A 13,445-nucleotide genomic window follows, 5' to 3' on the forward strand; every position below is an offset into this window, starting at 1 on the left:
TAACGAAACAAAAGTCCTGAGTTCGATTCCCGCCCAGGGCTGGAAAGCATCACAGAACTGCACGTCGGCAACCGTTCCATTAGGCAAGGAGGTTGGTGTGTGTGTACACGTGTGTGTTTAAGGTCACAACATTACCCATATATATATATATATATATATATATATATATATATATATATATATATATATATATATATATATATATATATATATATATATATGTATACAAACACACACACACACATATGAGCTTTAAACTTTCATTCAGTAGGGTAATAGCTGATAATCACGAGTCGAGCACGTGACTCAATATCAAGTTAAATCATGGCCAATCACTAATAATAAAACGGGAACAAAAAATAAAATAGAATGAAATAGAATAGAATAAATCAAAGCAAATATGAAATCAAATAGTATAACGTAAAACCTTAATTAAAGAACATAGTATATAAACAGCCAGTGAATCTCCCAGGAATGTTTTTTATCTATCGATTTATTTATTTATTTATTTATTTTTCAAAATGTTCGTTGACAGAGAAAACAGTCGCATGTGAGTCACCAACCACATCTCAGCCGCTGACAGATGTTACTCGTCTCATGTCTGCGTGCAGCTGTCAGATTTCATTCATACCTACCTACCTACCTACTTACCTAGTTACCTTCCAGCCTACCTACTTACATACATACATACATCCATGCATACATACACACATATACACATATATACACGCATACATACATACATACACATACATACATACATACATACATACATACATACGTGCATGCGTGTATACATACATACGTACATACATACATACATACATACATACACATATATACAAGCATGAATACATACATACATATAATTATACGTACATACATACATACACACGCATACATACATACATACATACATACATGTATAGATACATAGATAGATACATAGATACATACATATGTACATAATACATCCATATAGATACATAGATACATACATACATACATACATACATATAAACATACATACATACGTACATACATATGTATATATATATATACATACATGCATGCACACATACAAATATACGTACATACACACATACATGCATACATAACAACAAATATGCATGTACACATACAAATATACGTACATACATACATACATACATACATACATACATACATGCACCAAAAGCTATTTCGAGTCCAACCACCCATTTGACGTCCTTCCCATCTCAGGGTCCTGTTGGACGAAGGGCCATCCCTCACTCCCGCCACATTGCTCATGACTGAATAAAATCGTCTAGTTACAATTTGAATAAAAACTCTAAAGTCCAACACAAACATAGATAAGATTTAGAGTTGTGCTTCTAAAACATTTCGGTTTTCTGCCATTAGAAAGTAGAATTTTATCTATTTTTGAAGCTGGGTGTTGTCTGGGTTGCTGGGTAATTTACAAAATATACCGGTAGTCAGCGCCGTAGCCATGAATTAAATATATATATATATAGTATATATATATATATATATATATATATATATATATATACATAATATATATATATATATATATATATATGTATATATATAATATATATATACACACATATATATATATATATATGTATGTGTGTGTGTGTGTGTGTGTTGGGAGGGGGCTAATCATGCTTTAGGGGGGCTGCTGTTGCATTGTGCCCCCATATATATATATATATATATGTATATATATATATATGTATATATATATATATATATATATATATTCATATATATATATATGTATATATGTATATATATATATATACATATATATATATATATATAGTCATTGATAATATTTGATATGCTTGTAATGATAGTTACAATTTTGTATTTTATGTATATACATCATGTATCACAAATTCACCAGAAAGTTTTCTGGCGTAGTGTATTTATAATACTTTTGAGTAAAAATTAATTTGGGGAACATTAGTGTTATAATGTTTAGACAGTGAAGCTAACAGAAATCCACTTTCTAATTGTAGAAAGTTCTTTCCAAGGCGTCACAAATTAATGAAAGTGTTGTATTCTGAAATAAACATAATTCTGTGCTTGCAAGTCAAATAAAATTTATCATAATAGATATATATTAATGACAAATTATATTGATTATAATTGTCCAACTTGGGAACATGAACAACTTCGAGATTGCATTCATTGTCCGAAGATTTGGTTTGTTTATTTTCTGTGCGACATCCTTCTCGCATTTGATAAATAGTAGCGATCAATCTTAAATATTAGAGCAGTAGGGAAGTAGCATTCAGAACGCCTTTTAATAATAAATTTTTAAATATCAAATACATATTGTGAATTTAGGTGTTGTTTATGATGCTGTACGACAGTTTGGGTTTGTGCACCGACCGTAGGTTGTGGCATTGAGGTTACATTTGCCAAATACACGTTACATTGCAACACAGGCGTGTTGTCGTGGGAAAGGGGTATGTCTTTATGAATTACTATCAAGTGACTTGTGTGCGTAAGATTAATATTCAACAGTGTGACAGCAATATGTACGGTTAACAGTCGTGCCAATGCAGGATATACAACTCCCTGAGCGGTGGTAATTTTGTAAAATTTAGTTATCACTTCTCAACAGACCCGTGCCACAAATGGCGAAGGTTCTTTATACTGATGGAATTCAGCATACTCCGCTGCCCCGGGGTAAGTAGCATCATGCTATGACAGCATAGGCTCACCATGAAATTGCACGTTTACATACTTTTTTTCCGCTTTTTTATTCAGGTTGATGGTGGAAAGTAAATAAATACTGAACTTTCTGAAAGTCATGAAATGCTGAGACTGGTGTTTTGGTAAATACTTAATCAATTAATGATCGCCTTCGTTATGTTGAATTATAATTGATGGCGTTTATAGTAATTTACGAAATCATTACATTATTCATTATTATCATTTCAGTGAAGTATACAGTAGTGATTATTAGACACACACACACACACACACACACACACACACACACACACACACACATATATATTTATATGTATATATATATATATATATATATATATACTGTATATATATATATATATATGTATATATATATATATATATAATGTACAATATCGGTGATCGTTATATGGAAATATTCTGCATATATTGTCCAAATTATACTCTGCCTGGCAGTAGGCAGAATATAGAATGAATACTAAAAACACACACACACACACACACATATATATATACATATATATATATATATATACATATATATATATATATATATTTACAATTTGCGCTTTAATCAAACCTCATGTCTTACACGGATACATATGTCAGCGGGAGGATACGAATCAGAGGATAAAAAAAAAAAAAAGTTGGACGGTAATAGTGGATGAAGTGAACTTCAAGGGAAGACCGAGAATGAGATAGATAGATAGCTGGATGGGGGTGAAGGAGGACTTGGGTACAAGGGGAATGTCTATCGAGCAGGTTAAGGAGAGGGCAAGGGATAGGTGTGAGTGGAAAGTGGTTGTGAATGGATCACTAATTAATTGACGCGGCCCGAAGGGATTTCTCCTCGTCTTCCTTATTTTCGCATGGCGGGACGAGGAGGGAGAGGGAGGGGGGGGTCACCGCGTAATGAAGCGGTGGAGGTACTCCAGCTTCGGCTGTTGGGACCTGCTGTGGACGTACTGTGCCTTGCTGCATTGCTTGTGACCCGAGCAGTGAAGCGGGAGTCAGGGATGGCCCCTTTCTTCCACAAGGAATTAAGAAAGGACAACAAATGGCTGTTGAATGGGTCAAGGTTGGGTGTATACCTTGTTTTGGTGTGTGTATGCATGTATGTGTGTATGTATATATGTATGTGTATGTATGTATGTATGTATGTGTATTATGTATGTATGTATGCATGTATATTTGTATGTATGTATGCATGTATGTATGCATGTGTATGTATATATGTATGAATGTGTGTATGTATATATTATGTATATATTATGTATGGACGTGTGCATATATATACGTATGCATGTGTGTATGTATGTATACAGTATATTATGTATATACTCGTATTATGTATGGACGTATGTATGTATATGAATATGTATGTATATATTATGTATGGGCGTATGTATGTATATATGTATGTGTTTATGTATGTATATATGTATGTGTGTATGTGTATGTATATATATATATATTATATATGGACGTATGTATATAAATATATATGTGCGTATGTATATAAATATGTACGTATGTATGTATATAGATATGTATGTACATATGTATATAAATATGTATGTAGGTATGTATGTATATATGTATGTGTTTATGTATGTATATATTATGTATGGACGTATGTATATAAATATGTATGTATGTATGTACGTGTGTGTGTGTGTGGCTGTGTTGCCAGAGGACCAAGAGAGCGTACCTGATGTGTTTTGTTTTTTCGCAAATGAGGCGAAACCACCAAAAGAGTTTTTCAGAATCACCTCCCGCTCCTCGCCTGCCTCAGAGATGAATAAAATCGCCTGACGGCAAATACATTAAAAGGAAAAGTGCCAACATGAACGAAAGGGCCAGGAGAATATAATTAAATTAATAAATTGGGTGAGATTCAATTAGATAAATAAATTAGACAAATAAACGAGACAAAAATAATAATAAAATTGAAAGATTCCTTCCGTATATGTTGATACTTTTCCTATTTTATTCTGACTGCCGCCAGGCGATTTTATTCACCCGTGAACTCACTGTAGCGGGTGGGTGTTTCGAGTTCGATCCCCAACGCGTGACCACCCACCACCTGACTATCCGAGTAGCGAGGGCAAAGGTGACGACCTGGATTGCGCTTGGCGACTCCTGGCGTGTGTCCCCGCTAGGTGAAAGTGCGCGCGCAGCTGCAAGGACGGCGGAGTGTGGTCACGTGACCCTGGGACAGCTGGGAACCACAGACGGAATTCGGTCGCGTGGCACCAATACAGGACTGATAAATAGATAAAGAAAAATAAATAAACAATCAAATAAACAAATAAGTAGATAAATAAACGAATAAACAAATTAGTAGATATATAATTAAGTTAATAAATGCATAAGGAAGTTAATGAATAATCCAGCGAGTAGGTAGATAGATAAATAAGGTAATACGTAAATGAATAGATTAATAAATAAACAAGTAGATTGATAGATGAAAATAAAATTAATGAATAAATGGACAAATAAATAAAGAAGTTAATAAGTTAGTGAAATAGATAGATCGGATAAAAAAGAGGATGTGAAGTGGTATTTAACGATGAATAAACTCGTTAGATTAGTCATGAAGAGTTAGGTCAGGCTACATGAAGTTCCATGGAAGACAAACGAGCAGCAAGAGACCTATTGGTCCTTAGAAGGCTGTTTCGGTACTTAACCTATCATTAACATAATTATTACTATTGTTTATTTATTTATTTTTTATTAATTAATTAATATATTTTTCTTAATCTGTTTAGAAGCAGGCCCGTAGCCGCAGTGGGGGGGTTCTATGGGGGGATTAGCCCCCTAAAAATTCAGTAGTCCCCCGAAACTCACAAACTCAAATATTTGTAATTTTGCAGTCTTTTTCGTATACATTGATCGCCAGAATAAAAATGGAAGTTAGTTTGCAGTTCGGTGCAAACTAATGGGTTTCGCCAATATTCTTTCCTGCAAACTTGGGTCCTTAATTGATTATCTTGCAACTTGGCACCACTTGCACTGCATGACCCGTGCACGATAATGTCCAGTGAAGATCATGTAGTCAAGAATTGTTTTGTTGATGTTGTTGTTATTATTATTATCATCATTATTATTGTCATTGTCATTTTTGTTGTTATCATTCTACTGGGGCGTACATATCTTTTATGTTTATTCCAGAGAGCATTTGTTATTCATATATTCAATTATTTAGTTATTATTTTAATTAATTTGTTTTCTACTCGTTTATATAATTACTTTGTTTATTTAGATATTAAATTTATAATGATTAATTCTTTCTATTTATCTTATCCTTCTTAATTTACCTAATCGTTTATCTATTTATCTATTTATTTATTAATTGTTTAATCAATTAATCAATTAATATTATTGTTTTTTGGGTGGTTCCTTCTGTAGGTCCTCACGCCGTGGGTGCAGTCGATGTCTGCACGAGAGGAAGCCAGGGTGTCCTTCTTCGGCTCTTCTATCCAACGTTGACCCGAGAGGTAAGAGAGTGAGAGAGAGAGAGAGAGAGAGAGAGAGAGAGAGAGAGAGAGAGAGAGAGAGAGAGAGAGAGAGAGAGAGAGAGAGAGAGAAAGAGAGAGAGAGAGAGAGAGAGAGAGAGAGAAAGAGGTCGGATATTTTTATATCAAACTAGATATATTAGAAGAAAAAATGGATAAGAAGTAATAACTTGTGATCTTGTTCCTTCCCGCTGTGGGGCCCTGACCCAATCTCCTCGCTCAGGACGACCCCCGGCACTGGCCCCGGTGGCACCTTGGCCCTGAGTACAGTCATGGCGAGGCCAACTTCATCACCAATTTCTACAGGGCCATCCATTCCTGCAGTGTCTCCGTTATCAACTGGCTCTCGAGTAAGTACTATGTGTGCGCGCGCGCGCGCGTGTGCGTACATATGTACGAACGTACGTATGTATGTATGTATGTATGTATATATGTATGTATGTATGTACTTACCTACGTTAGGTATGTATGTATGTATGTATCTATGTATGTACGTATGTATGTGTGTACGTACGTATATACTAGTTCTGTGTGCTAGGAATGTAAGTAAATATGTATGTATGCATGTTACATTATGTCTGTCAGTCATAAATTGTATTCCCCCCCCCTGTCTGTCAGTTCCCAATCCCGCTGTTTCTCTTCCGATGACCTTACCCTGGTGGACGCGGGCTTAGAGTGGTCAATTCATGGACTCTTGGGTCAGATGACCTAAGTTCGAATCCTACTCACGGTAGAAAAAAAAAAGCTTTTATCATTGTTCGGTTGATGGGGCGAGAGTTTTGCCTGTTTGTTTGTTTTGGGTGGAAAAGGGTTGACCACGCCCCCCACCATCCATCACCCCCGGGGGGGGGACTGCGAGGTTGCCACCGGCGATGAATAGAATCTTCGGACGGCTAGATCATGCCGCCTTCCCTTCCCCCTCCCCCACCCCCTCTCCTCTTCTCCTTCTTCCTCACTCATTCCTCCCCCTCCTCCTCCTCCTCTTCTTCCTCCTCCTTCTCCTCTTCTTCCCCCTCCACCTCCTCTGGCGACCCCTCCACCTTCTCCGCACTCCTTCTTCCCCCTCTTACTCCCCCTCGTCCTCTCCTCTTCCTCCTCCTTAAAGCCCTTGACCCACTTGAACACCTCCATTAGCTCTCCCCACACACTGGGTCTTTCCAGAGAGTGCAAGTTAAGGTGCCTAAGCGTTTCCTCGTAAGGTAAATATCTGAACCCATCTACAATTTTAATCAAATCACCAGAATCAATACAGAGGAGAGTGACCAAAATGATATTTAGGCTCAGAAATTGACCTTGCGAGAACAGACTTTGGCACCTTAATTTACACAACTGTATCTAGAAAGACGCAGAGTGCGGGGTGATCTAATAGAGGTGTTCAAGTGGATCAAGGGATTTGATGTCCCCATTTTATCTTTATGGTACTTCATTATTATCATTATGATTTTTATCATCATTATTATCATTATTATTATCATCATCATCATCATTACTACTATTATTATATTCATCTTATTGCTCATCATTTATTTTTCCTTTATTTTCTAATAAAAGGTCATTTTTGCAGGTGAAGTGAGAGTGCCTTCCTCGTGGTGTTCCTCCGACCTCCCCGAGGGGGGATTCCCCGTCGTGGTCCTGTCCCACGGCATGGCCGCCCACCGCACCTTCCTCTCCACCATATCCACAGATTTGGCCTCCCATGGATACATGGTCGCGGCCATAGAGCACCGGTGGGCTGGGCTACCGTTAGATTTCATTTATTATTATTATCATCATTATTGTTATTATTAAGATTATTATTATTATCATTATTATTATTATTATTATTATTATTATTATTATTATTATTATCATTATTATTATTATTATTATTATTATTATTGTTATTATCTGTATGCAGATATTGCCTTGTGGTAGGGGAAAAGGATTCTGTCATCAAGTTCCTCTGTGACGAAAAGGGTATAAATGGGGTGGAGTGGTTTATTTTTTTTATGAATTTTATTTTTCATCATTATTTTTTCCCCATAGGGAAGGGTCTGCTGCGGCTTGCTTACGTGTCGATGATGAAGGGGCGAGGAAGATTTGTCCTTTTATTGGCTATATGGGCGACGACCAAGTGAGTAAAAAAAAAAAAAAAAAAAAAAAAAAAAAATATAATATAATATATATATATATCATAATTAAACTTATAAACAAATAAATGAATAAGCAAATTCATATACATGAAAAATAAATGGATAAATGAAACTAAAGATAAAATTGTTTATACATATACATACATATACTAAGGCTTTTTCCCCCTTACAAGGGAGGTAGCCAAAAAGAAAAAAGCATAAAATCATTCCCACCCATTCCATCCCTGAATACACTCCACTCCCCTCCACCCTCCCTCTTATCTTAGCACCTCCTGGATGACGGGTCATCCCTGCACCTTGTCCACTGCCCTGGGTCAGAAGCAGTGTCGCATCAAATAAATGCAATGATTAGTGACTCATATTTGTCACTATTTCTATTTCCCTCTTAACTTGCAGCTAATAGTTCTTTTTAGCTCCTAATATTTACAAGGTTATATTCTGAGATCATGTCATTTCTTCCCATAAAGTTCTCCAAGAGAGTGGAGGAGATCTTCCAGACATTGTCCTTCCTCGACGAACTAAACGCAGGTGACGTCACCAACGCGTTTACGAAAGACGAGGTTCCTCTGTCGCTTAGCGTGTTTAAGGGCAAATTGGATACGGACAACGTTGTCCTCCTCGGCCACTCCTACGGTGGGGCATCAGTGCTCAAGGCGCTTGCGGACGAGCGAAGTCACAGGTTCAAGTGAGTACAAGAATGAGAACTGCAGTTCTGTGTGCGTGTGAGGTCAAACAATCCGTAGTCCATGGCCTCTCCTTCAGAAGACCCATAGCCTCCAGGAAACTGGCAACAAAGGATTACAAAGGCGGAGCATGCCGACAGGAGACCTTTTGATCCATATCTAGGTCGGATGCAAAAAAAAAAAAAAAAAAAAAAAAAAAAAAAAAAATATATATATATATATATATATATATATATATATATATTAACAATAATAAAATGATAAATAAAAACTATAATAATGTAAATAACAAATAAAATACATATATAAATGCATAGGTATAGTTAAAATAATAAACAGGTAAATAGTAAATAATAAATGAACATATAACTAATAATAAATGAAAATCAGACAGACAAATGATAACAACAGCTTTCGAGGGGGACCATAAGTCACTTAGGGGAGAGATATAATAGATGTAAATATGTGTCCAAAGTTTCTTCCCTGAGAGATGTACAAAAGGGTCAATTGACTGTTACCAGCCACTGTGGCCTGTGGATTTCCAATAATCGAAACAAGGCAGCAATTATCATTACATTCTCTTGAATAATTTTTTCTTCTGATATGAATTCTGACGGGAGATATTTCCTCCAACAGAGCTGGTGTGGCACTGGATCCGTGGATGTTCCCTTTGCGAGAGCACGTGATGGACGTGGCATCGGGTCTAAGAGTACCCGTCCGGTGTATTTCATCGTGGGCCTTCAATGATGGGCCCAACCTGAAGGCACTCGCAAAATACGAAGCTAATGTTTCAAATCCAGACTTAGCAACTTATCAGACAATAAGGTACTTTTATTTTTGTAGTTGTCACTTTGTGCTTTTAGTTGACAAGAAATTGTGTTAATTTCCCAAAGTAGTTTTAGTTATATTTTATGTCATTTAATTTACTAACTCCAATATGATTTTACCTGGCACTCCACACTTCTCAACCACTCTATGTATTGGTTCATCCCCTACCCTAGCATTGAGATCTTCCAGAACCACTGCATTGACTCAACAGTTCCCCACCATTTCGTGCATTGGTTCACCCCTATCCTAGCATTGAGCTCTCCCAAAACCACGATGTTGACATTCCTTCCAAAACTCTGAACACTCATTCATTTAAATATTTTCAAAAAGCCTGCCTTTCCTCTACACTCTTCTCACCTCTTAAAAGACCCACATCTCCCTTACCAGTTTCACCTTCATCCACATTAATCTCGAGGAAATCTCCTTCCACTCCACAATACGCTTACTTATCTCTTCACTTACTAGTAGGGCCATATGTGCTTACAAAGACCCACATCTCCCTAGTTTCACCTTCATCATCATTAATCTAGTAGAGCCATCCCTTCTCTCCCTCATCCTATCTTCACTCCCGACACCCTCCCCACAACACTCCCAGACTCAAAATTACTCCTACCTTTCAACTTAGTTTCACTTAATGCCAACACATCCATCTTCCTTCTCACAAACATACTGTGTATCATAGTAGAGAGTTAATGATGGAAATGTGTTAAGAGAGTTAATAATAGCTGACACAGTGTTTAGGAAAAAAATCTCCCAAGTACAGATGGGAGAGGATGGTGGATGGAAGGGTGGTTGATATGACATTAATGGACTATGTAGTGGTGTCTAGGAAAAGAGTAGGAGGAGTTCTGAATGTCCAAGTTCATAGGTGGGAGAGTGGGGGAATGTCACATAATTTTTTTGGTGGAAGGCACGTGGCGAATGGAGGAAAGGTGGAGGAAGAGGAAAAGGGCAGAAGGTAGAGATGTGCTTCGAGCAAACCGTTTCAATGAAAAGGAAAAGGAGTAGGAGGAGAAACTGTGTGGGTGGTGAAGGATAGAATAGAAGTAGGAGTTATTAGCCAGAATGAATTTGTTAAAGTAGATACTAGACTTGAATGGGGTTAGGCATAGAAGTTTGTATGTAACTGTGCTCTGTCTGGACACCTGAATTAGGGTTTAATGAAATGAGAGACAATTTGCAACTCTTTAAATTTAATGTCTTGTTGCATTGCTTCTGATTCAGACAAAACAAATGGGTGTTGGATGGGTGTGGGTAGGTGTGTGGTTTGGCTGGCTACCTCCCTCGTAAAGGGGAAGAAGCTTTTTGGTATATAGATAGATGCAATTAAAAGTTCTAATGACCTTGAATTGCAGAAATACTGTTCATTACCATGGTAATGACTCACCGTGGATTGCTGGCAAGATCTGCTGGGCTTTTGTTGGTGGGTTTCGTTGTCTACCACCCGAAATGGTGAACCAGCTGCAGAACAACATTATTATTAACTTCTTTGATTCCCTGATAGGTAAGTCATATGTCTGTGGTTTCGTCTGGTGTGTGTGACCCAAGCTCTGGGAGGAGTACAGGGATGACCTCTCATTCACAAGGAGCCAAGATAAAAGGGGTCAACAAATGGGGGTTGGATGTGATAGGTAAAGGGTGGTTGCCTGCCATAGCTGGCCACCCATCTTGATAGGGGAAAATTCCTATTCTTTAATGTGTATATGTGAAATGTGTTGCAGATATATGGGTGAAGAGGAAGTCTGTTAATGAATGTTAAGTTTTTACCTGAGTAATAGAGCTTGTGTGATGGTCAAGGATATAGAGTGAATGGTTCCAGTTGTAATGTGGGGCTCCACCAGGATTGTGTTATGTCACCATGGTTGTTCAAAATGGATATGGTATTGAGAGAAGTAAATGTGAAAGTGCTTGGCAGGTTTTTGGAGTTTGTGAGTTAGAGTGGAGGGAAGTGATAAGTGAGCCAGTTGTTGTTTGCAGATGACACTGCGCTTGTAGCTGAGTCAGAGGATAGAGGGAGACATTTGGTGGCGAGTTTGGGTGGGTATGCAAGAGGAGAAAGTTGAAAATAAATGTGGGTAAAAGGTGAATAAATGCATAAAAGGTGATGATGGGTTGGAGATAAAAGGTGAGAGGATGGAGGAAGTGTAGAACTTAATATTTGAGGTCACATATAGCTGGGAATGGAGAAGTGAAGGTGGAAGTGAATTATAGAGTAAGGAAAGGAAGTAAATGTCTAAGGGAAAGAAAAGTGTCATGAGGTGTAGGTCTTTATGGCTGAACATAATGAGAAGACGAGGGAGAAATTGTGTCCACGACACTGTATGGAACAAATATTTGGAATTTGAAGGAGGCAGAAAGGAAGAGCCTAACTGTGTTTTAGATGAAATGTTTAAGAAGTTTAGTGGGAATTATTAGGATGGATAAAGTGAGAAATGTGGATGAGAGGCAGAGAGCAAGCGGACAGATAAACGTGAAATGTAATTAAATATTTCAGATCAAGTGACACAGAAAGAGGACTTTAGTGGCATTTTTATTCTCGCGATATACATTTACGTTGCAGATCGCCCCACCCCTGCCTACAAGGAGGAATATGAAAAATATATTGAGGACCACAACCACCTCATCGTCCACGGGAACAAGTTCAGGAATTAGAATTCTGTATACGTGTCCGTGATTATTCATTACGTGGCAACCACGTGGAAGGAGATGTATGAACCATGGACTGGTGATGATGACACCAACGACTGGTACCTCCTCATGGTGGTCCCATGAGAAGGACGTCAAAGAGGATCATCTCCCAGTGGCTCATATTCAAAATTTGTCAACACCATCACCTCCATCTGTAGGTGCAGCCCCGAGGGGCTGGTACTTGGTCTCCGGATCAGGCTCAAGACCTCTGTCAAGTTCGGTTGTATTTCTTCTGCTTTTTCACACGAGGAGAGCTGGCAACCGGCGACTGATCCCGTCCGGTGACATGAAAAATAGCTCCGCACTAATACAATGTAGACATTAGTTTACCGTTTCGTCCCTGGATTCTCAGTGGGAAAGCCCAAAGTGTCCAGTCAGTAGAACTCAAGGTAGCAATTGATAATCAATATAATCACTACCAAGAATATTAATGCAACAATAAAACTCAAAATCCTTAGAAATGTGTATCAATCTTAGTATATATAACCTCTATAATTTTTTTGCTTGTGGTGAACAGATAAACACATAGATTAATCGCTCCCATATCAGAACTTCCATTATCCGAACATCGTCGTTATCCGAACATGGTTAATATGTATCGTGCACTACAGTCATTCGTTCAGAATTGAACATTTAGCAGCGGAGTGACAAAGAATTGACTGGGGAGATGATTTCACCTCGCATATCCGAATATTGCCCAAATCCGAACACCATTTTGCCCCAATTAGTTCAAATATGGGAGGGGTCACTATTTTTGATTGTAAGATGTTCAATGAATGAAATAAGAGAAGGAATGAAATGCAAAGGAGTGTAGGTCTCAGAACAAGATATTCTTTATTACCCATTTCTGATGAATAAGGATAGAT

General features: G+C 37.6%; 1 protein-coding gene across 1 annotated transcript; it reads left to right on the forward strand.

Annotated features, from left to right (window-relative positions):
* Positions 1–2,445: 2,445 nt before the first annotated feature.
* On the forward strand, positions 2,446–13,034 carry LOC143032990 (platelet-activating factor acetylhydrolase-like). The gene is made up of 9 exons (XM_076198184.1): positions 2,446–2,703; positions 6,142–6,230; positions 6,472–6,598; positions 7,813–7,975; positions 8,274–8,361; positions 8,848–9,065; positions 9,700–9,888; positions 11,247–11,395; positions 12,452–13,034. Exons 1-9 carry the CDS (start codon positions 2,652–2,654, stop codon positions 12,541–12,543), a joined length of 1,167 nt encoding a protein of 388 aa, XP_076054299.1. The 5' UTR covers positions 2,446–2,651; the 3' UTR covers positions 12,544–13,034.
* The last annotated feature ends 411 nt before the right edge of the window (positions 13,035–13,445 follow it).

Source organism: Oratosquilla oratoria, chromosome 15 (assembly GCF_046742065.1).
Source record: "Oratosquilla oratoria isolate Oo_2021 chromosome 15, ASM4674206v1, whole genome shotgun sequence".
In the NCBI taxonomy this organism is placed as follows: Eukaryota; Metazoa; Arthropoda; class Malacostraca; order Stomatopoda; family Squillidae; genus Oratosquilla; species Oratosquilla oratoria.

Coding starts and splice junctions, on each gene's coding strand:
- LOC143032990 (XM_076198184.1), top strand. CDS start 2,652: ATGGCGAAGGTTCTTTATACTGATGGAATTCAGCATACTCCGCTGCCC. Junction 6,231..6,471: donor ATCCAACGTTGACCCGAGAG/GTAAGAGAGTGA, acceptor CTCCTCGCTCAG/GACGACCCCCGGCACTGGCC. Junction 9,889..11,246: donor GCAACTTATCAGACAATAAG/GTACTTTTATTT, acceptor CTTGAATTGCAG/AAATACTGTTCATTACCATG.